At 58.4% G+C, this 26,307-nt stretch overlaps 1 protein-coding gene across 2 annotated transcripts; it reads right to left on the reverse strand.

The window, feature by feature from the left end:
- Positions 1-180: 180 nt before the first annotated feature.
- On the reverse strand, positions 181-26,307 carry GABBR1 (gamma-aminobutyric acid type B receptor subunit 1). 2 transcript variants are annotated; one of them, XM_048225826.2, is made up of 22 exons: positions 26,221-26,304; positions 25,382-25,586; positions 24,144-24,329; positions 22,765-22,785; positions 21,252-21,412; positions 17,917-18,051; positions 17,496-17,666; positions 16,231-16,332; positions 15,587-15,652; positions 14,974-15,165; positions 10,261-10,503; positions 9,617-9,680; positions 8,506-8,583; positions 5,500-5,650; positions 4,913-5,045; positions 3,800-3,916; positions 3,603-3,710; positions 3,146-3,239; positions 2,435-2,562; positions 1,793-1,921; positions 1,480-1,623; positions 181-1,199 (listed from the first exon to the last, which is right to left on the reverse strand). In XM_048225826.2, exons 2-22 carry the CDS (start codon positions 25,401-25,403, stop codon positions 1,026-1,028), a joined length of 2,619 nt encoding a protein of 872 aa, XP_048081783.1. In that variant the 5' UTR covers positions 25,404-25,586; positions 26,221-26,304; the 3' UTR covers positions 181-1,025. The 2 variants fall into 2 exon arrangements, with proteins under 2 accessions (XP_048081783.1, XP_057160936.1); XM_057304953.1 differs by lacking the exon at positions 24,144-24,329 and having other exon boundaries at positions 25,480-25,586; positions 26,221-26,307.

Here is a 26,307-nt window from a genome sequence, read left to right on the forward strand (position 1 = left end):
GCCATCCCTCACTTGTCTCAGCCTAACCCTGTCCTGCTTTGCCTGGCGGGGCCCTCCGTGCACCAGCCCAACACCTCTTTCCACCCCTGCACCCCACGCCTTTTCACTAACATGGAGACCCCGAGCCTCCCTCCTTGGACTGAAGCCCAATCTGTTCACAGCAAGGGACAAGCGGCCGAGTCACACTGTTCACTGCTTTATTGAGACTGGGGGAGATCCCTCCCCAAGAGACACCACGGCGTGAAGGGGGCGCCACCTCCTGCCCGTAGTTCCGTCTGTCCCTGTCGGCCGTCCGGGGGCCTTCCCGTGGTTGGGATTCTCACCAACTGTCTACTGGAAGCAGGTCCCCAAGCCTGCCCCCATTTCTTCTCCCTTAATTCCCCCCAGAAAAACACAAACCCAAAGGGAGCAGTCCTGGGAAGGGGGCCTGGGAGCGTGGACCTAGTGCAGTGCAGGAGCACAAAGGGGGTTCAAGCAGAGGCACGTGAGGGTGTGAACCGGGGCGGGCGCATAACGATGTGCAGGCTCTGTTGGAAGACAGTGAGCTTCAGGGGCAAAGGCGCGGGCACAGGGAGAACGCACGGGTGAGCACGGCGCTGCGCCGGCGGGCTCGGCAGGCAAACGGCGCGACGGCCACGAGCGCCGGAGGGGGCGAGGACGAGGCGCACACGCGAGCACAGGAAGGAAAGCACACGTGAGCACGCATGCACACAAGCGGGGCGGGGCGGGGCGGGGGGGGGAAGCATGAGCACGCACAGGGCGGAGGCGGGAAACTCCAGGGGGGAGAGGGGAGAGCGGCGGGCCGGCGGAAGGAGACCAGGTGGCCGCAGAAGGGCGCTAGCGGGTGGGCAAGGGGCGCGGCGCGCGGCCGGGAAGCTGCAGCCAGGCACAAACCGGACAGCGCAAGCTGTAAAGCGGCGAGCACGCGAGAGAAAACGCGCCGGTCCCACAGTCCTGGGGACCCGGACGACCCCAGACTCACAGAGGAGGCCTTCCTCCCAGCCCCTCCCCCACCCCTCAGGCCCTCACTTGTACAGCAAATGCACCCGGCTCCCGTCACAGCTGAGCCGATCAGGGGGCTCATGGGGCCCCCTGGGCAGGCCCCCCGAGGGGTCTGGGGGAGTAGGGGGGTGGCGCCGGGGGCGGAGCTGCTGCCGAGACCGAAGCTGATGGCGCAGCTCGGAGACACGCTCCTCTTTCTGCAGGAAGAGAGATTGGGAGAGGTTGGAAGAAGGGGCAGTGAGGCGGGGACGCTCAGAGAAGAACGCGGGGGAGGTGGGGGGGGGGGCTGGAGGCCAGGATGGACAGCAGACATGAAAATGAGGCATCAGGAAAGACGGAGGAGAGCCCAAGAGCAAAGAGGGGGCAGCAGGTGAAGAAGAGGCACCAGAAGAGAGGGGGGCCGGGGCGGGAGAGTGGTCCCTGCGCACAGATTGTGCCGATGCCCCTCACCCCCCACCGCCGCAAGCGCCCCCGCACCTCGGCAATGATCTTCTCCAGCTCCCGGTTCTCCTTCTCCAGGAGCCGGGACTTCTCTTCCTCGTTGTTGTTGGTGGACGAGCCCGTCTTCATAGTGTCCTGCGCCTCTGACTGCCACTCGCCACGGGTGATCAGCCGGCGCATCTGGGGGCGAAGGGTTGCGCGTGAGACTGTCAGCGACTAGCAGGCGGTGGGGTGCCGTGGAAAACAGTGAGCGAAGAGGGGCAAGCTGGGCCCGACCAAGGGCGGCAGTGGGAGGAGGGTCCCGGAAGTAGGGTGGACTGTGGGGACAGAGGAGCGGGGAGCACCTCACCTTCGGCACAAACAGCACGACCAGAGTGATATAGGAGGAGAACACTACGGCAAGAGACGCAAAGGCGAAGGCTGCGTCCTGCTGGCTGGACAGGATCATGGTGACCGGGGCAGTGATGAGGCACAGGACCTGTGGGTAGACCCTGTTTGGGACCTCCAGGCTCTCCTCCCCCGGGAGAGAGCCCATGAGGAAGGTCCTAGGGGAACTTCCCATCAGAAAAGGGTCCAGACTCAAGGCCACCCTCAGCTCCAGATCTGGAAGGGTCCCAAGCCACTTCCCACTCCAGGTGAACCCCTCCCTCCAGGCAGAGGTCCTGCGATCTTCACACAGGCACATTCAGAGTCCCTGAGCATCGAGTCAGGAAAATCTAGCAGGAAGCTGACTCCGATTCCAGCCAGGGAACCACAGACAAGCCATCTACCTCCCTGTTTCTGCTTCCTCACCTGTTAGGGGGACACTACCGTCTGCCTCATGGGTGGTCTCGGGAAGAGCAGTAAGATAGTGTCTGCACCATGCTTTGCCCACTATAAAGTGCTTCACAAACCCAAGGCATTAAAAGACTTGGTAAGACTTCTGCCCACTGATCCCAGCCCTGATTCTTCCCAGGCAGGCTGGGGTCAGCGCCAGGTGTCCAGGGCTCACCGCCACATTGTAGATGGCCATGCCCACAGCCCGGTGGTCGTTGATCTTCTCTGTAGACACGCTCTTGGTCTCGTAAGCAAGAAAGATACCCAGCAGCAGCAGCAGCCCCTTGTAACCATAGAAAATGCCTAGAACGGAGGACATGGTCACCTGGGCATGCGTCCACTCACTCCCCACACCCTCCACACCCTTCGCCTATTGCTGTGTCTGCTTAGAGCTCCACAGAGAAGGGGCTCCTCTCCAGCCGGCCCCTCTGACCCAGCACACCCATCTCTGTCCATTCCCCCAACTTGTGCAAACCTCACCACTCCCTCCTGGGACAGAAGACGACCACTGCTGAGAGCAGCCGTCAGCCACACAATGTCTCACCTCCCTGCCCTCCAGGCTGGGGAGAGGCTTTGCCCTTTCTGGCCACAGACCAGACCCATGTTCAGGAGACCGAAAGGGGCCGACCGCAGGCCCTCACTGCCCTGGTCTCACTCTAGGGAGCTGACCCGACGGATCCTGCCCCCACTGGCCACTCTGCCACTGGATCTGCCTCAGCCCCGCTTCTGACCCCCAGCTCCTCATGGAGGAAGACCAAGTATGCCCAGTCCCCAGAAAGGATCAGTGCAACGACACAGAGGAGGACGCTCACACTGCCCCTTCTCCAAAGACCCTTCTGCCCCTGCCTGCTGTCTTCGTCCCGCCCTTCCCCCACATCCCACGCACCAAGCCACGTATTCATTTTCTTGGAGCTGCAGTGCTCCAGCTGGGGCAGGATGGACACGTCAATGTCTTCCTTCGGCTCCTCCTTGGCAAAAGTCTAAAGAGAGATACAGGGTCCCAGGGAAGACGGCGGTCACCCTCTGCACCCCACCTCTGCTCAGTCCCTGACCCCCAACCCTCCCCTTCTTTCCTAGGCCACGCTTGGCATGGCTGCCAGGTCCCACTCTCGGCCAAGGAGTGCTTTCGTGAACACCTCCGGAGTGCATGTCCCCGACTTTCCACGATGCCTGGGACGTCCACACGTCCTTCCAGAATCCCCACCTGCGCTAGGGCTCCTCAGAGCTCAGGGAGGGGGAGCGGCTGCTGTGCAAATGCTGGAGACCACTCGCCACCAGTGCTTTCCTCCTCAGACCCCAGGCAGGGCAGAGGCCCTAACCTCCAGGGCCTCCTCTCACAGTACCTCAATGGTCCGGTGCAAGGGGTCCACGATCTGCCAGATGGCAAGGGTGAGGACATCCATGCCCACCAACAAGCCCACCGTGGCATACAGCTTCCAGGGTTCCAGGGTCTGGACGGACACAGAGCACAGGCAGGTCGGGGAACCCTCTAAACCCCAAGGGCCAAGGACCCAAGGGTGAAGGTTAAGAAGCAGCTCACCTTCCTCCACTCCTTCTTCTCCTCCTTCTTCGTAAAGACCGTGTGGACCCACCAGATCTTAGTGAACATGGAGCCGTAGCCCAGACTGAAGCCCAGACCCAGGAGCCAGAGGCGTGCCTAGGACCGGACAGGGGGCAGAGCAGAACCGTGTGCAACAGAGGCACAGCCAGGAGCGATGGGCGTGTGCAGAGGGCCCGCACGGGAGTCTGTCTACCTCCAGCAGCCTCCTCCCACCACCTTCTGCGCCAGCAGGGCAACCTTGCTGGTCACTTGGGGTTAATCCCCTCTGACCCCTGCTGTGTGGTGTGGCAGCAGACCCTTCCCCACACAGCCCCACCCATCCTCCCAGGCTCCTGGCCCTTTTCTCCCCCCACGCTTGGCCACACCAACGGGCTCACCGAATCTACTGGTCTTTCTATCCCTACAAGCCACAGGAGTGACCATCCTTATTCCCCCAGCTGAGGAAAGCCCATGCATCCTTTGATAAGCTCCTTCTTTGCTCCCACAGCACTTTGTGCAGAGATCTCTCATGCTGCCCTGCAGCTCAGTGCCCCCCCCCCCGGCACTGTCCTCTGGTTTCACGGCAGACCTACAGCCTCTGGGGAAGTGTGCTTGTGCGTGCAAATGCCATGTGCACAGCAGCATGGTCAAGAGGAGTACGTACGGGCAGGGACAGGGGCCTGTTTCCCACCAGCAGAACAGAACCGCACAAATGTGGCTGCTGAAGCAGCCTTTCCCACAGCCCCAGGACCTCCCATGTCTCCTCCCTGCCCCCACCCCCTGCTGTCAGGTCAGGTCTGTCCCCCTCGAGCACAGTTTCTGTGCTCAGCCCCCACAGCACAGACAAGCTGCCAGTGTTGGAGGGTTCTTTGTGCAGACCCCGTCCTGCACCCTCGGAGCCCCCCCCTTCTCTGCGAGGCATGCCATGGCAACCTTGGAACTGGCTAGAGCCACACAGCGAAAAGGTCTGGAGGTCAGGAAGAAGGGGTGCAGCCGGGCAGAGACCAGAGGGAGCAGGGACAGTGGAGGGAAGGCAGGGCACTGTGCCTCCAGGAGCGGCCCCAGAGCGGGGACAGCCCCGTTCCACAGGGTGTCTGCCCAGCTCCTCCTCACCTGGCAGACGAAGGGGAACTGGCTTCTCCCAATGTGGTAACCGTCCAGCCCGAGGGGGAAGACGGCAGCCAGCGCCAGGGAGCAGCCCACAGCAGTCAAATTGTTCAAGTTGGGCTGGGAGTTCTGGATGTAACTAGGGCAGAGGTGGGAGAGGAGGAGGGAGAGGAAAAGGATTAACCTCTTCTTCAGGGAGGCTGGGCTCTTCAGAACCACCAGGGCCTGGCCCAGCCCAGCCCACGGCCACACGCACCGCAGGGTGCCTGGTGCAGCCTGGGGCAGGGGCCGGCGGTGGGTGCAGAAGGCTCCCCAGCACAGGACCCCCACCTGCACACACAGTGTAGAGCCCCCACTGCGTTACCCCCAAGAACTTTTAGTTTTCGGTTAGCTGCTCTGGAGCTGGAATGGCACTTGCATCTGGTTGCCCCCTTTGCTGGGCATGGGCACCGGGAAAGCATAGGTCAGAGTGGACACCTTGACCCCCCACGACCGCAGCAGTTACACAGGTCTCTTCTCAGTCCCTGCCACAGGCATGCTCACTGTCTTCGAGGGGCAGGCAGAAGGAGGACAGTGTCGGAAAGGAAACTTACCGGACATGAGAGTTGTAGATATTAAACGACAGACAGACCACAGCCAGGACGATGCCCAGGCTGGAGAGTACAGAGACCGAGATGAAGAGCTTCTGGGACATGAAGCGAAATGTCTTGATGACCAGGGTCTGGTCAGCCGGGGGGGCCCCTCCTGCACGGCATTGGGGGTAAGGGGGGGTCTGGTCAGCCAGGGGGTCCCTCCTGCTTGGCCCTTGGGGGGGGTCTGGTCAGCCGGGGGGCCCTTCATGCACGGCATTGGGGGTAAGGGGGGGTCTGGTCAGCCAGGGCCCCCTCCCGCCTGGCCCTGGGGGGGGGGGGGTCTGGTCAGCCGGGGGGGCCCCTCCTGCACGGCATTGGGGGTAAGGGGGCGTCTGGTCAGCCAGGGCCCCCTCCCGCCTGGCCCTGGGGGGGGGGTCTGGTCAGCCGGGGGGGCCCCTCCTGCACGGCATTGGGGGTAAGGGGGGGTCTGGTCAGCCGGGGGTCCCTCCCGCCTGGCCCTGGGGGGGGTCTGGTCAGCCAGGGGGGCCCCTCCTGCACGGCATTGGGGGTAAGGGGGGTCTGGTCAGCCGGGGGTCCCTCCCGCCTGGCCCTGGGGGGGGGGGTCTGGTCAGCTGGGGGGCTCTTCCTGCCTGGCCCTGAGGGAGGGTCTGGTCAGCCAGGGGGTCCCTCCTGCCTGGCCCTGGGGGGGGGCTGGTCAGCTGAGGGCCCCCTCTTGCCTGGCACTGGGGGGGGCGCTGGTCAGCTGGGGGGCTCTTCCTGGATAGCACTGGGGGAGGTCTGGTCAGCCAGGGGGCCCTTCCTGCATGACACTGAGGGGGGTCTGGTCAGCTGGGGGGCTCTTCCTGCATGGCACTGGAGAGGGATCTGGTCAGCTGGGGGCCCCCTCCTGCCTGGCCCTGGGGGGGGCGCTGGTCAGCTGGGGGGCTCTTCCTGGATAGCACTGGGGGAGGTCTGGTCAGCCGGGGGGCCCTTCCTGCATGACACTGAGGGGGGTCTGGTCAGCTGGGGGGCTCTTCCTGCATGGCACTGGAGAGGGATCTGGTCAGCTGGGGGCCCCCTCCTGCCTGGCCCTGGGGGGGGGCGCTGGTCAGCTGGGGGCCCCCTCCTGCCTAGCCCTGGGGGGGGGGGGCTGGTCAGCTGAGGGCCCCCTCTTGCCTGGCACTGGGGGGCCTGGTCAGCTGGGGGGCTCTTCCTGGATAGCACTGGGGGAGGTCTGGTCAGCCAGGGGGCCCTTCCTGCATGACACTGAGGGGGGTCTGGTCAGCTGGGGGGCTCTTCCTGCATGGCACTGGAGAGGGATCTGGTCAGCTGGGGGCCCCCTCCTGCCTGGCCCGGGGGGGGGGGGCGCTGGTCAGCTGGGGGCCCCCTCCTGCCTAGCCCTGGGGGGGGGGGCTGGTCAGCTGAGGGCCCCCTCTTGCCTGGCACTGGGGGGGCCTGGTCAGCTGGGGGGCTCTTCCTGGATAGCACTGGGGGAGGTCTGGTCAGCCAGGGGGCCCTTCCTGCATGACACTGAGGGGGGTCTGGTCAGCTGGGGGGCTCTTCCTGCATGGCACTGGAGAGGGGTCTGGTCAGCTGGGGGCCCCCTCCTGCCTGGCCCTGGCGGGGGGGCTGGTCAGCTGGGGGCCCCCTCTTGCCTGGCACTGGGGGGGCCTGGTCAGCTGGGGGGCCCTTCCTTCATGGCACTGGGGGGATCTGGTCAGCTGGGGGCCCCCTCCTGCCTGGCCCTGGGGGGCCTGGTCATCTGGGGGGCCCCTCCTGCATGGCACTGGGGGGGGGTCTGGTCAGCTGGGGGCCCCTCCTACTTGGTACTGGGAGGCAGGGGTAGGGGACAAGGAAATGAAGATGAGGCAGAGAAAGGGGCAAGGGACACCTGTCTGTATCCCTGAGGACATGGGCCCTTGCTGCCCTGACCCGGGGCTCTACAGTGGAATCTCCCTGCAGCTCGGGGTCTCAGGAAGCAGTCAGAAGTGAGAGGAGGGCGAGGAGCTAGCGGCCAAGATATGTCACCAGAGCTGTAGTCTGTTCCTGTTAGTGTTTGTTCTGTGTTTTCTGTCTTTTTTGCAGCAAAGGAAGGGAGGGAAAGAAGGGAATGACCGAGAGGTAAAGTTCATGAGGTCTCTCAGAACTCAAATCAAAAGCTGCAAAAGACAGCTATAGAATCAAAGCTGAAGAGTTCAAAGTATCCAGTCTGGTCTCCTAACCTCAGAAAAAGAAAAAAAAAAGCCCGATCTGTGAGTTCTAACCCTGGCAGGATGATATTCCCAAAGGTGTTCTCTAGTTATTATTAAGAGGAAGCTCAAATTTGTCAACGAGTTCACAGTGGAAAAAAAAACCTAATTTCAATTTGCTTAGCTTTAAAAAGAAAAGCGTAATTTAGGCCATGCAGCATTTATAGCAGTAGAGAATACTGTCCTAAATTCAAATTATAAAAAACATGTCAGAACCCCAGCAGAGCTGGGAACTACTAGCTTCCAGTTGGGTAGGGCAGCTGACAGCTGTTCCACCGAGCACGCTGAGCCTGCACTTATCAGGGGCCCTTCCTTTTGTCCACCTCGAGCGTCCTTCCCATTTCCGGTTATTCAGCCCACCAAGCACACAAGGAACAACTGCTTACTTTCTCTCTTTAAAAAGCACACTTGAGAGGAAGACAATCATATGAGGTTTTGCAACCTCTCCTATAATTTAAGCAACCAGTTTCCTGAGAGATGAAAAGGCCCGTCCAGCCTCAAAGTAGCTGCTTCACACGTATCCAGGTACCAGCGCATCTGGGAAACTCAAATGGGGTTTCCAAGGCCACCCCCCGTGTGCCGCACCTCTGATCCTCCTACCTGAGCAATGCGTTATTTTTGCTAGTGCATTGCTCCCTCTGCAAATACACAGCTCCCCTACCTGTGTCTTACCCCGGACCCTGGCCCATGGCACCTGCCACCCCACCCTGGTTCACACGCACGCTTCCCCTTCATTGTGCAGACGCACTGGAGGAAAACACACACAGGACCTGCTTACCAATCCACTTGTCCGTTTTGGACCAAGAAAGATCATCCTTGGTGCTGTCATAGTAGCCGATCTTCTTGTAGCTGCCCCCTGGGCGGGAGACAACGGAAGGTGAAGAGTCCAGCCTAGGCACTACTCCCCACTCCCCTAAAGTCACTTCCCTGCTGTGTCTGAGGCCCTGAGGGATCCCCAGGACAACCCGAAAGGCAATGGAAGGTGGATCCCAGGGCAGCAGAAGCACAGAAGTGCATCTTGTATGTTTAAGGCCGCCGGTGGAGCGGGCGCCCAGGACGCCACTCGGCCTCACGCCTCTCGCGTCGGTCATCTCCCACTTTGATTCTGGCTCCTGAAGCCTTCAGCGTTTCCACTGATTCTCCCTCTCATGGCAGACAGGATCACAGGATCTATTTTCCCAGTGGCTTTCATTTTAATTTTAGAAATTTCTCTTCTGTTGGCTTGGGTTCTAATTCCTTGGAAAGTGGCATCTCCCTCTTAGAGCCACGAGGGGGGAATTAGCCATTCCTAAGATTCCCGTTCCAGAAGGTTTCCCTCAGAAGCCAGCCCACAGCCCTGTGGTCTGGGCCCCCAGGAAGGTCTGTGGACAGGTGGGAGCAGGGAGAAGGAGACTGCACGCCCCAGGAGGCTGAGAGCGGCATGTGCCCAGCTCCACTCGCAGCGGCTCGGCAAATACGTGTGTGTGCTGACATGTACGGAAATACGATCCCAAAGAGCCAGACTACGCGTAAGACACGGACATCAGGAATGCCTGCGTATATAGCGAGGAGATTCAATAGCTCCCCTCTAAAAATAGCAGGTTTGCTGGATGCGGCTTGTCTGGAGTCCGCGAGTGTGCCCCTGACAAGGCGTTAGCCCCTCAAAGCCCGGCCACCAGAGGGAAACTTCTGGAATCGCAAGGGAAGCCACGGGAGCAAGACAGTGTGCTGCCCCTTCCCAACGCCAGGGATCCCACCCCTCTCTGAGCTCCTTACTATTCTGATTACGTAAACGCCTGATGAACCAGTTCAAAGAGAAGGGCAGGAGTGGGGAGGCACCCCCCGAGTTCCTCCCCCAGGCGGTGACCCAGCCCAGCCCAGCCCTCTCGGCCCCATGCCCCCGCGCTCACCCTGCAGCTGCTCGATGAGTGTCCAGGCCATCCGGGAGCCGCTGGCATCAAACACCACGTGACCCTGGGTGCGGGAACATGCGGAGGCGGGCAAAGGTGATGAGAGCGGGAGCCAGAAGAGAGCGTCAGGGCCTCTCTGGGTCCTTGTGTGTTTGATGCACTGGAGCCTCTGAGTGGATTCTATTTACGGCATTTGTCTGCATCTAGGACATACCCCAGATGCCCGTACCCTAGATTTTAGACACATTCTTCTTTTGAAAAGAAGCTTCACCCGTGGGATTTGGGTGGGAAACATCCCCAGATAGAGCCCCCCGAGACCTGACCTCTGGCATGTGACCTGGGCACGTCACCAAATCCCTGTGGACACTGATCTCCCCACTTTGAGGGGAACATCTAGATGATCTTTCAGACCATTTCCTCTTTTAAGACCCTCTGATTCTCATCTGACTCATAAGTGCCTGCACTGGAGATAAATGAGGCAGGTTGAGAGAAATGGAACACAGCGTTTTTCCTTCTGGTCTCTTACAGGCTTTCTTGGTTTGGGGCCTGAGACCGATGACTGCAGGCTCCTGCGTGCGTGCAGGACAGGAGGGTGCGCTCTCTCGAGGGGACAGGGGAGTGCGAGGGAGACCGCTGTCACTCACAGAGACACCCTCGAAGGACGAGGAGTTCATCGCCCGGTAGATCTGGTCGGTGATGGTCTGGTTGTTGTAGTTGAAGTCTTCCAGGCGCACCCCCGAACGGCCACCCCCTCCAGACGTCTTGTTCAGGGCCAGCGCCAAGGCCCAGATGGCATCGTAGGCCAGCGGTGCCTCCTGGAAGCCACCCGTCTCCTCGGGGTGCCTCTTGAGTCTCTTGGTCAGTTTCTCCACAAACTCCTGGGATGTCTGCGGAGGGAAGGATGGGCAGGGCTGGCGTGGGTGCCGCGTGTGGCTTCTGACTCTGGCTGCGGCTCTTGTCATCGAACAGCTGGTTTGTGTGTCGTCAGAGCGAGCACATGCACGTTCCAAGTCTGAAGCGACGCCATGTGTGCGTCTTGGAGCAGAAGCTGCTGGGCCGAGCTGGGCGGAGCTGGGCCCACGGCCTCGGGGTGCACAGCCACCCTCTCAGAACCGCAACCGGAGGTCTAAGGGATGGACACGCCGCATAACCAGTGGCCAGAGAAAGCACACAGGGAGCTGCGAGGCCATGTTCTCCTGGGCTCAGACTTTCTCAGTGGGCTGGACCCGGGACCCCACAGCCCCTCCGATTCTAAAACAGCCTAGAGGGGCCCCCACAGAGCCTTCCTCGCTGGGCTCGTCAGCCAGTGTGTGCTCCCTGAGCAACTTCACGTGCTTTCTGCTCACAGCCGCCGGAGGGTCTGCAGGAGGCTGAGGCCCCAGAGATACCCTTCATGTATTTGAAAGCCAGTATGCAGCCCCTACCCACACCCTTCCCCATCCTCAACATTTGTTCTCCAAGAAAGCTGAAGAGAAGCAAATGGGCCAGGAGACCTGAATTTCTATACCTGGCAAGGACCTCGTCTGGCCAAAAACCACAGGTAAATTGCTCAAGGTTTTGGAAATGTCCACCATGGAATGGAGAAAATCACACCTGCCCTTTCTGACCTCCCAGAAGCCACACAAGGAAATGCTCAGTGGCCACCCCTTGGCAAGGCACCAGCAACAGAGAGGGGCACCTCACAACTGTTTAGATCTGGAATGTAGCAACATAAGCCATGACACGTACCATCGCCCTGCACATCTCCGCACCCAGCACTGTGCCCGGCGCCTGATGGACGATGCCCACTGCGTCTGGCAGGGAAACACTCTGTATGGTGCTGTGAGGTAGACACAGGTGACTGCACACCTGTCAGATCCCACAGAACGCACAGCACCCAGACGGAGCCCTCCTTCAGACCGCGGGCTCTCGGTGGTCCCGCACCGGTGCCATTCATCGGCTGCTAGCACGGTGCTGGGGAACGTCGGCAATGGTGGGAGGCATGCATGCGGGGTCGGGGAGTACCCTCCGGTCGGCTCTGCTGTGAACCCACATCACTCTAAAAAAGTGTTTTTAAAAATGTCCACTGGGCAGATAAATGGACGGACGGACGGATTCCAATTCCAACCAATTCACCTGCCCGCTGAGGAACCTCAACGAGTTATTACAGGAAATAACAACATATATGAAATGCTGGGTATCAAGTTACAGCTCCTCTTTGCAGACTTCCCTGTGTCTCAACCATGTGGGTGTCCCTGATACTCGGGTCCGCGACCCAGCTCCGCATTTCATGTCCTGCATCTCCAGCTGTCTCTGAGGCATTTACAGCTATCAAACCAATAATCCCAAACTAAAAATATCTGAGACTAAGCTCCACTTTTCCTCACTCCCCAGCCCTTCCCAGGACATGAGACTGAAGCCTTGGAATCCCCAAGTCCTCTTAATTCTTCTGTTGAAATGTTTCGTTAAGACCATCGGTCCCTACATAGAACAGTGTTAATAATAATAATAATAATAATAATAATAATAATAATAGTAGCTAACATTTATATTTCCTTACAGTGTTCCAGGCACTTTTCCATTTTTCTGAGGCATATGTATATATATATATATCTACACACATATATATAGAAACAGGCACAGAGAAGTGTAACTTGCAGGAAGTGATACGGCACGGAGGGCTGGGATTCAAGCCCAGGCAGCCTGGCATCGAAGCCCATACTCTCCCTAACCCTTGCATTGCCTCTGTGTGCTGACACGTCTCTCCCAGAGCATCCGCTCGGCAGCCCGCCGCGAGGCTGAGACTTCCTGCGTCACCCTTCCCAGGTGTCTCCAGTCTTCAGTGCAAAGCACACACTGGATCAGAAAAACACCCAGATGGGAAGGGCTTCGGCTGGCCTGCACGGTGCCCAGATCTGCGACTCTCCACGGGCTCCAGGTCACTCGACCAACACGCTTGCCCAAAAAATAGTTCCCCCTGGGGCAGCAAAGACACCGCTGCAGATTTTCAGGGGCAAACATGACAAAGCAGCTCGAGGAAAAGTGAACGACAACCCACAGAAATGAGCAAAGTAATGGAGGGCAACTCCATGAGCCTAATTTCCAACAGCTCTGCGGGCTGTCTCTGCGGGAGGGACATGACAGGGACGCCCGACCGTGACCCAAACCATGTATCCTGAGGCAGCTTCCGACTTGGTATTGTACCGGGATCTGACGGGACCTCCACCCCAATCTGTGAACTGGAACAGAATCTTATCCCCAGGTAAGGCCACCTCCCAGCTGCCCCTGTGCCCAAACCACCCGACCCACTCTGCCAGTCCTGGCTCCTTTCTAAAGCAGGGTCTCCCAATCTCCGCACTGTTGACATAGGGATCCAGGTACTGCTTTGCTGGGGGACGGACCTGTGCTTTATAGGGTGTCTAGAAGCCTGCCCAGCTCGTCCATTAGATGCCAGATGTGACAGCCAGATGCTCTCTAGATCCTGCCCAGCCAATCCCTCAACACGTGGTCTCTAACCAGTACCAGCAACATCCCTAGAACTTGCCGGAAAGGCCCACCCCAGACCGACCGCATCAGAACTTCCGGAGGAAGAGCCCAGCAATCTGCCCTAACTAACCCTCTGGGACAGCAGCGTTTGAGAACCAGGGGTCTAACGAAGTGAAGGCAGCTGATTCTCTCCTAGATCTCCATGGCTCTGTGTCCCCAGGTCCAACCCTTGCTTCTGGTCTACCTCTCCTGGTCCTGCTTGATTCATCTACGATCTATTCCTGGTCAGCTGTTAAGGCTGCTTCTACCCTGTGGAAAATCCTGGCTTTTCCACCTGGCATTTTCAGCTACCAAGCAGGGCTGCGGCTGCTAGAAGCCCTCTGGCCTCAAAGGGCAGCACCACCTTTCGCTAGAGACCAAGAGCCCCAACGACGACCCCCAGGGCATTCCGCTCCAAAGCCCACATGTCCCTTTATACTCCTAACCGAGTCCCTGCTCCCTGCGGGGCTCCTCTAGTTCCCTGCTGTGGGGTCGAAGCCGCAGGGGGCAGGCCCCCCGGACTCGGGCTGCCGGTAAGCCGCTTGGCGGGGGATCCAGCTCCTCTACTCCGCAGGTCTCGAGGATGCCTCACGTCTCAGGCACCCTACAGGGAAGTGCTCCTCCAGAGTCTTCCCACTGCATGTTTCAACCAAGATGCCTGAAACATAAAGTGCCTTGGCATTTCCCAGGACAGTGTCCACAACCAGAGTCCACGTGACACAATCCACAGCTAGGACACACTGCCTGAATGCTCTTCCTCCCTTGCTCAAAAACTCCCATCAGCTAGCCAGTGTCAGCCAGTAAAGGCAGACTCTTCAGTCAGATTTCACCGTCTTCCACGGAGGGTGACAGGGCAGAGTGGTTTGGAGTTAGACTCAAACAGGGCTCAATGCGGGCTTCACCACTCGGCAGTTACGGGGCCCAGACCAAGTCCCTCAACCTCTCGGAGTCAGTTTCCTGGTCTATAGAATGAAACGAAAACCCTCCATCAGAGCTTGGCTGGGAGGACCCCGGAAGCCATGTACCTAAATTCCTGCTTTACTGCGCAAAAGCCATGATGACTACACCTTTGTTTCAATGGGATATGTGGGGCTTTACAACCATTAACTCGCCCCTAGCGTGCCTCCCAAAACAGGTCTTCCAGACCTGGGGCCACCCCTCGTGATGATATGCAGACACAGAAGTTGCCTCGTAAGCTCGCCCAAGATTCCTGTGACCCCAGAGAGAATCCCGAGCAAGAACAGAGCCTCGGCCCCACGCGCCTCACTCGTGCCCCTCGCCTGCAGGGCTGACCCCGCCTTCCCAGACCACAGCACGTGCTTCCAGCCCCAGGCATGTCAACAGTCAGCTCTCTGGAACTAATGGATTTCAAAAGTCCCTTTTACATCCAAAATTCTAAAAGAGGATCAATAAAAAACATCAGGAGCCAAGCTAATTGAGTATCAGTCAGGAGTGAATATTAAGCAACTCCAAAGGGCTCTGAAGTCACCGAGAAAAGAGAACGCATTTCTGCTCAGGAACAGCGTTTGTGCGAGGTGTGCTTGCGTACGCACCACCTATATTATCATTAACGCCTCTCCCTCATTTGACTTCTTGCCAACCCGCTCCTTGTTGCCATGGTAACAGCCCTTCCTCTCATCAGGGGCCTCGTGAACATACCACTCCCATCTCTCTCTCTCTCTCTCTCCTGCTCAAGGAAGTCGGAGCAGAGGTGGAAACCGCAGGAAACACATGCAAGCAAGCTCCCTGTGCCCTACTGTGCCTGAAGAGCCCACCGCTGCTCCCCTCCCCCGCAAGGCACCCTCAGCTCGCCCCACCCGCCCAGGGGCTGGTTTCTCGGTCTCCACGCTCACCATGTTGGAGATGCTGCGGGTGTTGGCAGGGTTCAGCATGACAATCTCGGTGGTGATGTGGCCTTCTACGGCCTCGGTCATCTCATCCACCGTGCAGTTGATGGACGGGTCATAGGTCTTGAACCAATTGTCAGCGTACCACCCAATGAGGAACCAGACGTACTTCTTCCCGAAGAGCCGCTCCTTGTACACCTGGGAGCAGAGAGGGGGCAGGGTGGGGGCTTTGTTTCTTTTTCTGTCTTAATTCCCTTGACACCATCCAGCCTCTTGGGAATCAGAGAAGAGCAGAGAACTGAAAAGAGGAATCTACAAGTCTTGGAGGGAGCAGCAGAGGGTCAACTACTCCTCCGTCTAAGTTCCTCCCCAGCTAGCCAGGAAAGATAGGATTCAAGGGTTCCTGCAGGAACACAGAGGGGTAGGAAAACGAGATCTGGAGAAAGCACTGAATGTGAGAAGCCAAGAGATCCAGTCAGAGCCAAGAGACAGGGGCGTTGTATTAATCATCTCCTCAGATCATCTGCTATCAACCCAAGCAGACTTGCAGAGAGACCCCATCAGACTCCCAAGGTAGAGAGCCCACCCAGGCCCCTCCTGCTTTGGATTCCAACTCTACCTCACAAAACACTTTCCGGGCTTCGGTCTCATAGAAAAGTCCCACGATGATTCGGGCATCCTGGCGCTATAGACGGAGGGAAACAGAGCTCCTGAGACAGGCCTGGAAACACGCAGGCACTTCCACACCCTGGCTCCCTACTCCGGACAGCTGGGTGCAGGGCTCTGCTCACGGGGTGCTGGACAAATGCCAAGTGGACGATGAAAATAAAGGTCCCCAGGAGATGCTACTGTCTCCCAGAATCAAAATTCTGTGACAGGATAGACCCGTCAGCAAATGTTAGGGCGGAGATCATATTGCAACATATCAATGAATCAAATCAACACTGAGCCTACACACTGTTCATCAATTGTATGCAATCAATAACTGCATAGAATACACAATGCGTACAACACGTCATATAGCATACAAGTGCATATTGTAGGTACGTACGTATAAAAGTTTATCAAATCAACTCATCGCACACCTTAAGCTTATACGATGTCATAAGCTAATTATACCTGGATACAAAAACACCAGGCAAAAAACAGAAAGAAAACAACAAAAACCCCATCTGGCCCTGCCTGGTTCTCCCCTCCAGCCTCCCACGGTTCCCCCTACCTGGTCCCTCTGCAGGGGGAGCCCACCCCTCCCAAGCAGCACACCTTAAGGTTTTTGACGGGCACAGCTGGATCTGAGAAGAAACTCTGGCGGAAAGTAATCTCGATTCCAGCCTCCTTCACGCGCTCCTCCAGGTCGTCCAGAGTCTTGGGTGGGAACGAGAAACAAACGGAGAAAACGTGGGGTGCACAACGGGGTCAAGACCGGAGAGGTTACCTGAGGACTGCACAGTTAGAGCAGGACGAACGGCAGTTCTGAGGGTGGAGTGTGCCTGTGAGTGTCTGTCGCCGGGGCGGGGAGCTCGAAGGAAAGCGTCTGCGGTCTCAGAATGTGGACGCTACCCAGGAAGGTGCTCGCGAGCCCCGGGAAGTCACCCCATTCACCCCACTCCCACCAGACAGCAAGAGTGGGCGAAAGGAGACAGGGTCTGGTGTGCACAGGATGGTCTCGAGCCTCAGAGGCAAGTGCGCAGACAGACAGAGGGCTCAGAGAGAGAGCGGAGGACTGAAGGGCCACTGAGCATAAGGGTGGATGGGGGATCCAAAGATGGGAACAAAAGACAGGGGCTGACTGTCTTTTCCAGTTCGGAGCCCTAACCCTCTCCCCACTTCCACGTCTCCTGTCTCTCTGCTTCCGTCTCTCTCTCCCTCTCCCTCCTTCTCTGTTCCCTCTCTATGCCTGCTGTTCCCATTCACAGGCACACTCCACCCTCTGAGTGTCTCCGGAATTGGCTGCCTTTCTGGGTTCCTATCTCATATTCCCTCTCTTATCACAGCTTTGGAGTGAACCTGCTTTAATAGAAGTGGGTCGTTTTGGGTCTATCTGTCTGGGAAAGAGAGCATCAAAGGGAAAAAGTGTCCTAAAACCAAAAACTTGGAAAAGGTCCTGAAAACCCAACTCTGTGTGTTCCTCTGACCACAGAACATACACTTAAGCCCACCCAGAATGTGTTTGCTTTTGATAAAGAAACAGGCTGTTCGGGGCACGTGAGGGGCTCAGTCGGTGAAGCATCTGCCTTTGGCTTAGGTCATAATCTGGGCATCCTGGGATCCAGCCCGCATCCGGCTCCCTGCTCAGCTGGGAGCCTGCCTCTCCCTCTCCCTCTGCCCCTGCCCCTACTTGTGCGCTCGCTCTCCGTCAAATAAATAAATAAAAATCTGTGAAGGAAGGAAGGAAGGAAAGGAAAGGAAAGGAAAGGAAAGGAAAGGAAAGGAAAGAGAAAAAAAGAAAAAGAAAGAAACAGGCTCTTCTCCCCAGAAGGAATCCGGGCCACGTCTCTGCCCTGGAGTCTGAACGCATGCATGCTCACCGAGGTGAAGACCTCAGTGGTCTGCTGGATGGTGGCAATCTTCCTCCAGCCCCACTTTTCAAAGAGCTTCACGCGGGTAGGATTGTGGAGCGTGGCCGACGGATGAGTTCGAAAGAATGTGGGAAAGCGCTGCCTGTTGGACAGGGCCGGGGAGCTGGAGCCATAGGAAAGCTAAGGGACAGGGACACAGCGCAGGACACACTCGCCCAGAGCTCCGCTGCAACCTCCCGGCTGCCCCCAGGCCTCCCGCCCACGTCTGCCCTGCAAGCAGGGGTTCTCTCAGGCCCACACCCCTGCACAGGGGCTCACTTCCTCTGAGGAGGAGCAGTGAGCGGCAGCTGTCAGGCGTAAGGGCCATGAGCCTGGAACGTGGGTCCTCCGCAGCCCCCTGAATGCACAGCTGCAGGACAGCCCGGCTTACCACGATAAGGTTCCACATCCGGGCGGCCTCGGCCACGAGTGTGGACACGGAGCTGCAGCCAGGCATGAGGATGATCTTGATGGGGTCGTTGTACAGCAGCTCATACAGGTACTTGGTGGCTTGGCCTGGGTCACACTGAACGGGGAGGGTAAGTGTAGGGTCCCCCACGCTGCTCCCCACTGCATCCCCAGCAATCCAGTTACTCCCCAAGTGCCCATCCCTCCGCTGGATCCTTCTGTCCTTAGCACCATTTTCTTCTCCTTCCTGACATCTCTTCCTGTCCGGTGTCTTGGCTCCCCTCACGCATCACACACACCCTCCTGGCTTCCCCCTGCCTCCTTCCCCATGTCCTGTCCCATACACACCTGCATGGGGATTTCGGCAGAGGCCACCTTTCCTCCCTTCAGCCCCTCTTCAGCCCTCCCTCAGCCTACCTTCCTCTATCACCCCGTCCCCCTCCCCATATTTCCAAGCTCCAAATATCTGTGAGTAGAAAAGTCTGCAGGAATGTGAATGAACTCTCCCCGGGGACCGCTCCCCCCCACAGCTTCCTCAGAACCGTGCCACGAAAACTCCTTCACCTCTGCAAACTCCCCCTCCCCACCTTTCCAGTTGTTCCCCCCCCCCTCCTCCAATCAGGGCTGCTGATAAATAAACACCAGGAGAACTGGGAACAAGACCACTGGGGAGTCCTGCTTGGTGATCCCTCCCTCCTGCTGGGCGCTGACATTTGACGGGTCCATTAGAAAAGGAGGCGCTGGCGGGGGGGGGGGGGGGGGGGGGGGGGGGTTGGGTGGAAGTGGTGCAGAAACAGGTGAGGAAGAACTGGGGAGAATAAACAGAATGAGGCTCTCAACAAACCAGATGCTTTTAGGGGTGCTGAAGGAGGGGCAGGGAGATGGGGAGAGTAAACAACGCAGAGAGCTGGGGAGGGAAGGGATGGTGGGAGGAAGGGACATGGGGAGGAAGAGCTGCATGGTGTCCCCCTGCCTGTTCCCCCCCTGCTGAAGCCTGACATTTCAGAAGCTGCTGGAGCCCCAAAGGAAGTGGAAAAGAAATGGAAGGCAGTGGGGAGCCGGGTTAGAGAGGAGCAGGCAGGAGGCCCAGGGGCTGGGGGGTGAAATGGGGGCAGGCAGAGAGGGAATAAGGGAGGCCCCCCAGAGCCTGCTCACTTCCCACTGGGGCCTGACATTGGAGACACCCTGGGAAGTTAGAGAAGGGGAGCCAGGTGGAGCAGGGAGAACCCTCTGCTGTCCCCTCACCCCCTGCTAAGAGGTGTTTTTGAAGCCTCTTCACCCTCCCACTCGGGCTGCTCCCAGCCTCTCTGCCATTCTCAGGCCCCAGCTTCCTGCATTCTCCTAGTGGGTTAGCCCAGATCCTAGCCCAGCTCCCTGCTGCAGCCTGAAGGCAGGGCTGGCAGGAGCAAGGAGGACATAGGAGAGCAGAGAAAACACGCAGGCAGGCTGACCTGGGCTCTGCTCTCCGTGCTCATTCCTCCCCTACCTTCTCTCCTTCCACACCCAACTCCTCCCAGCAGATTCCCTGATTCTCACCCCCGCCCCAGTAGACTTCCTCTCAGCCTCTCCTCCGCGCTCTCTCTTCTGCAAAGGATCCGGATTTGCAGGCAGGAGTCACACATTCCAGTGTGCCTGCTTCCCTCTCTCCCTCGCTGCCTCTTCTAGTTTCTCTCAGGCCCCCCATCTGCTCCCCAGCACCTCTGGGGAGTCACCTGTCACGGTGGATCAGTCTGAGCTCACACACAGGGTTACGGGGGCTCCCAGGCTCCCTGTGACCCCCTACCCTGACCCCTGCACCCATCCCTCCCAGTCTCTCTCCCCAGACTCCCAGCTCCAGCAGACCTGACCCTCTGCTCCTCTCCCTGCCTCTCCCCCCAGCACCTAATTCTCCCCTGTACGCTGCTGCTCTTCCATGGGCATCCTGGGGTGGCTACCTAGGCGTCCACCAGGACAGGACGTGGAATGGTAAACACGCAGATCCTCGGGACTCATTCCTGACTAGGGGTTAGCATCTGTTTTAAACCCACTCCTCTAGTGATTCTCATGGACACCGAAGTTTGGGAATCCCTGCCAAAGTGTCAGGAGGGGTCTGAAGTCCTCTCTCCAAGCTCCTAACTGTCCTTGGGCCCTCTTCTCTCCCCACCCCACCTTCAACCCCACTCTGCCCGCTCCTCCCTCACAAACCTATTTCTTGGTGTGGATGGCTGCTCAAGGACGACTATACACCCTGAGTCCATCCAGGCGAAGGCGACCAGGTCCTCACCTCTACTCCACTCTGCTCTCCCCCAGCCCCTTATTCTGGGGGTTTCTGGGGCCATGTGTCAGAGAAGATAAATTTGAGGTCCCAAGTCTCTTTCCTTCCCTGTGCCACATCCTTCCCCATGTTCCCAATTACCGTAGGCAATAGAGTGGGCAAGGAATCTTACGGGACCACCCTCTACTACCAGACCCAAATGTTCTTTCCTTCCCCCTTTCTCTCTTCCCCGCCTCCCTCAGCCTACATCCTCTTTCCCTTCTCACATCGCAGAGGCCACAAGGCTCTAAGGAAGATAAACTCAAGACCCAAGTTCCACAGGCTGCCCAAGAATTGATCTGTACCCCATTCCTCCGCACCGCCCCCTCCCCTACGCCACTCTTTCCTCTTCTCTCTTCTCTCTGCTGCCTATATGCAGACTCCCTCTATCCCCATGCTGGGGTGAGGGCTCCTGTGTGGACCTCTAATCCAGTTCATTTTCCCAGTGTCTCTGCCCATCTCCTGACCATTAGCGTTCCCAAATCACAATATGCCAATATACCCCACAGTCCAGGAACCCTCCACAGGGTAGGGCTCACAGCTACCTTGCTGTTTGTTGTGATAAATAAACCAGAGCACTTAAGTCCCTCAAAATGTTTCTTATTCCGTCTCTACGCCTTCTGCCAAGGTTTACCTTGTTACCATGGTAAATCCAAAGCCCTGCTCCAGCGCCTCACCTCTGACACCTCCACCGTACCCTGAACCCATCCCGGAGGACCAGGATCAGCTAGTACCCTAAACCCACCACCAGTTTCCCCAACCCTCCCCGCCACGTCCCTGCGTCCTGGGGAGCAGAGGGTCTGCCTCACAGCCCCATTAAGCCTCTTAAAGCCCTAGACCCTCATCTTGAACCTCCAGCCCCCGTGACTCTCCCCGAGCTCCTGCACCCCCAGCCCGTCTCCCGCTAGTCACACGTGGGAGGGGTCTGCTCCGCAATCCCAGAAGTCACCCAGCCCGAGGCGCGTGAAGCTGGCCCCCTGCCCCCCAGGCCCCCGCCGCCCGCCCACTCCCCCGTCCGGGGCTACCTTGCTGTCGTGGTGGATGAGCTTGAGCTCGTAGTCCGGCAGGATGTCCCTGCGGCTATTCACGTCCTCCAGCGCCATCTCCACCGCGGGCTGGCAGGCCTGGCCCCCGGGCCAGCCCCCGCTCATGGGAAACAGCGCCCCGATGTACACTGCGCGCCGTTCTGAGGAGGGGTGCGGGGGGACCCGCGAGTGAGGCCGCGGGAGATGAGGGGAGTGGGAGGCCCACACCGGAGTCACCCCCGCCGCCATCACCAGCAGGAGCGGCAGCGGCCACCCCACCCGGGGAGCGGGGGCCCCCGGACCCATGGCCGGGAGGGAGAGGGGCTGTTTGGGGAGAGGGAGGAGCTCAGGGGGGACACTTTTCCTGGGGAGGGCTGCTGAGGGAGTGTCGAAGAGGGTCCTCCATCCTGGCTTGTGTAGGGAGGAGGGGGCGAGGGCCCCAGGGAAGCGGGCAAGGTTGGCTTCCTAGGGCCCCCACGGCTCCAGCTCCCGCCCCTGCCACCGCCAGCTCCACCGCGGACTCTCCTCGCGGACTGACTGACCGACCGAGGGGAGGAGGAGCAGATGTCGGGCTGGGAGGGGGCCCTGACGTCACGGGCGGCGCGCGGCAGCTGCGGGGGGGAGGGGCGGGGAGGGAGGCGCGCGCCGCCGTGGGAACGACAGGCGGAGGGGCGGGGCGGGGAGGGGAGAAGGACGCGACCCCCGCGGGAAAGGCCTGGACCGGGAATGGGGGGGGGGGGGTCCCACCTACGGGGCGGTCAGGGAGGAGCCGAGAGGGGAAGGGGCGTGCCGGGAGGGCGGGGTGGGCCGAAGCGCCAGGGAGCCGGGCATGGAGACGCGAAGGACGGCGGTGGGACGCGCGTGTCTGAATCCGGGGTGTGGATGGATGGGGCCAAGGGCTGAGGGTGTGGGGGACAGGGCGATGGCAGCGGCTTAGGAGAGAGGTGGTTGGGTGGGAAGGGGGTGGCGTGAAGGGGAGTGATGGGGCGGAGGCTGGGAACCCGGGGCTGGGGAGACAGAGCTCGGGAAGGAATGGGAGCTGCGAGAAGGGAGAGGGTGGAGGTGGAGGGAAGGGACGGCCGTGCGGAGGAGCCGAAGAGGCGAGAGCCAGGCCCGGCCAGGGGGAGACGGCCGCGCGGGGCTGCCGGGGGTGTCCGGCGGAACCCCGCAGGGAGCAGGCCGCGGACGCGCGGGGTCTGCCGGCGCCCCCCGCCCCCGGCCGGGCTCTGCCCTTCGGCGGTAGCGGAGTCTGGGAGGAGGCGGAGCCCAGGGCAGGGCAGCCAAGCGGGGAGATGGGAGGGACCGCAGCCTCGCAGAAAACCGGGACTGGAGGCAGAAAACAGGTAGGGAAAGAAGGGGCCGGCCGCGAACTGGGACGGGGTGGGGGGGGTGGGGGAGGTTGGGGGAAGAAGGACAGGACCCCACAGCCTGGGGGCAGAACCCCCGGGGTTGGAGGGTGAAGAGTGAGGGATAAGGGGATTGCAGTGCGCGAGATGAGGGTTTCTGATCTCACCTGAGTGCGGCGTTCGATTCACTGGCAGCAGGAAAGACGGGGATCAGAGAAGAGTTACCACTGGCGCCCAGCTTCCCCGGCCTGATCCCCAGCCCCCTCCCACACCTGTCCAGGCCGGAGAGGACCGGGAAGAGCAGAAGCCTGCGTTTCTGAGGGAAGGGTGCCTGGGGATAAGAGCAAGGTGGGGCTGTGGGTCAGAACCCGTCGGTTTTCTTCTTTTATTTTTCATAGGACAACAGAATTTGAGACCCGAGTGCCAACAGCTAAGACAGGGGCAGATCCTGGTTTTGTGGAGCCTAAATACTATAAAATGCAGGGGTCTCTAAGAGAAAAAAAATACAAATTACAAATACAATTGTTTTTAAACTATTGCTTTTAAAATCTTACTTTTGCATTTTTTACAAAAAGCTATGACCATGTGAACACATAATTAGAGCACAAGAAGAGACCTGTGTGAATGAGGAGCCCTGAGATTAAATTGCATTAGCTCCGTGGTAAGTCCACCCCTGGATGGGACTCTCAGTTTCCAGAATGGAATGGTAAACGACAAGCAGAATCATTACGTTAAGGGAGGAAAGCCAGGTCCAGGACCTTGAAAGAGTCTACAAGAGTAGGGGAAGCATGAGGTATGCCTGCATCCCGCAGAGAAGACTGCAAAGGGAGAACCTGGGTGCCCTTTAGGAAAGGGGGAATTCTGCAGAACTAAATGAAAAAAAAAAAAAAAAAAGGTGTTGGACACAAGACTGAGTCCCTTGGGAATGATGGCGGTTGTCTGGGATTTCCGGAAAAGGACTGTCCTCTTCCCCTGCCCCACCCCTGGGTGGTCCTTAGTCCTCTGATGGTTCTGCCCCCAGTTTTAACTCTTTTTTAATTTTTACCCTGATAATTTTCCACCCCAGATATTCTTCCCAGTTTTAACATTTTTTTCTAAGTATGACATATGATTTATTTCTGAGTCTTTACAATAATCCAGTTATATAACAAATGGAGAGGAATCAGTAGCAGAAGAGGATTATGCATAGAAAGTTCTAAGTTTAGAGAAAGGGACTGAGGCTAGGGGAAACTGGAGTACTTAACCCTTAAGAAAGGTGATGGAGGGTGAGACTCGAAAAGAGAACATGTGAAGAATTGGGAGCAGGGAGGAGACATAAAAAGAGGGAGGTAGAGGAGGGAAGCCCCCAGTGTAGGTGAAGTGGGCACTGGGGACTACAGAAGGGGCCGGAGACAGGTGGGAGGGGAAAAAGAGTTGGGTTTTCAGCTCCACTCCCCCAAAGCCCCCCATGTTGCATAGCGCCCCGTCCTTTCCCGCCATCCCTTCCCACCCCACTCCCATCCTCTGCAAGCACCCTCAGCTGCAAGCAGGCAGCCATGCCCCTCACCCTGGCAGTGGGGCTTGGCACTGCTCCACTGGCCCTGACTACAGATGCTCCGGGAGCCGCCCACAAGATGGAAGTCAGGGTCACACCGGAAATCCACCCGGGCTCCGTCCAGAGCGGGGAGGTCCCCACCCGTCAGGAAAACCTTCCCATTTTCCAGGGCCAAATATGACTTGGAGCAGATGCGGACTGTGGAGAGATATGAAAAATGAAAAAGAGAGGCACACTGGGGAAGGTTCCTTCCCCTTAAAGAGCAGGGGCTGCAGATTGGGCTTGGGGGCCTCAAGCATCCTACTCTGCAGAAAATCAGGGGTGCAAAGGATTTGCCTCTCTAGTTTCCATTCCTCCCCTAACCCTGGAAGCATCCACACATTACCAACAGAAAAAAGGAAAAAGCATTTCCATGGTAGGAACCCAAGATGGAGCTATAAGAACATAGAAGGGGATCTCTTCAAAGTCAGTGGCAGTGGGCGGTTCCCTGGCTCATACGGATGGATGTAACTTTAGATGCACAGTCAGATTTACCTTTCTTATTACAGTTGACTTACACGAATGTTAAACTGGGGTTTGCTTTGTGGGTATATGATCTCTATGTTGGAGACAGAGGTATTCAAAAATGCCATGATCATTTTGAGTGTTTTTGCACAATCTGCCACTAAAAACCCTCAAAAAGAAGAGCTCACAAGATGAATAATCAAGTTATTTTATCAAACGGTCGGTGGCCTAATGCAGGGAGGATGGGATGAAATGAAAGGTGGGCCGCTAACTTGACTCTGCCTCCAAGTGCACACGGTAAACCCTTCTTACAGCGTTCGCACGATAAACGTATCCAAGTGCACACGGTAAACCCTTCTTACAGCGTTCGCGCAATAAACGTATCCAAGTGCACACGGTAAACCCTTCTTACAGCGTTCGCGCAATAAACGTATCCAAGTGCACACGGTAAACCCTTCTTACAGCGTTCGCGCAATAAACGTATCCAAGTGCACACGGTAAACCCTTCTTACAGCGTTCGCGCAATAAACGTATCCAAGTGCACACGGTAAACCCTTCTTACAGCGTTCGCGCAATAAACGTATCCAAGTGCACACGGTAAACCCTTCTTACAGCGTTCGCGCAATAAACGTATCCGAATTTTGTTACAGCGGATTTACAGAGCCGACTTGTAAGCAGTAATGCTAAGTTTGAGGCAGGAAGAGGAATGGTCTTGAAGAGAAGAGGGGCTTTTCGAGGCTACTCACCACATCGGCTGGGTGTGTCCATATCTGTCCAGGAGCCGTTGGCCAGGCACTTTCGGACCTTGGGCCCCACCACCTCGCGCTCTCCCCGGCACACATACTCAATCTCATAGTCCACCGGCAGGAAGTTGATAGCCTTCACCTGGTCCCGAGTCAGGCCCCTGTACCTGATGCCCCCCTTCCCAAGGCGGGTGTATGATCTGGCAACCTGAGGGGTGAGTCCCAGGAGTCAGAGAGGGTTGGGGGGTGGCAGAGTCAGCTGCAGGAAGCCCAGGCGCACAGGGCGTGGTCAGTGGGCAGGTGGCGGACCAGGGGCCCAGATGGGATGCCGGGAGTGGGAGTAGAGATGGGTCCAGAACCCTGGGCTGAAGGACAGAGCGCCCTGAGCCGGGGTTAAGGCCACTGAGAGCTCATAAGTGAGGAGGGAAGGTGCTGGTTGGGGGTAATGGAGAAAAGAAAATTAAGAATTCGTGCAAGGGTACAATATGCCAGTGAGCTTGGTAAAACAGGCTAAAGCAGGATTTCTGAGTAAATTAGGATGAGTCCAGGGGGGCTTCTTAGGCTACCCAGGCAGCGTATGGGCAGGAGGGAGGGGTGGGGTCGAGGAAACAGTGCAGGGTCACCGAAAGGCAGGTGATGCAGTGACGTGGGGCGGAGAAGAAGGGGTCATAGGTGGGGCGAGGGAAAGGAGCTCAGGGTGTTAACGGGGGGCCGGGCAGCCAGGGTCGCCAGGCCGGGACGCTGTCTAGGTAGGGCTGCCGGGGACAGTAATGAGGCCCAGAAAAGGGGGTGCAAGGAGGGGGCAGTGGGTGGGGTGCCCGAGGTCGCCGGCGAAGGTGCACCTTCTGAGGTGGCGTTGGGGGTCTGCGCCCCGCCCGCGCCCGGGGGGCGGAGGAAGAGCGGCGCCAGCGGCAGCAGCAGCAGCAGCA

The sequence above is a fragment of the Ursus arctos genome, unplaced genomic scaffold, assembly GCF_023065955.2.
Source record: "Ursus arctos isolate Adak ecotype North America unplaced genomic scaffold, UrsArc2.0 scaffold_31, whole genome shotgun sequence".
Classification (NCBI taxonomy): Eukaryota; Metazoa; Chordata; class Mammalia; order Carnivora; family Ursidae; genus Ursus; species Ursus arctos.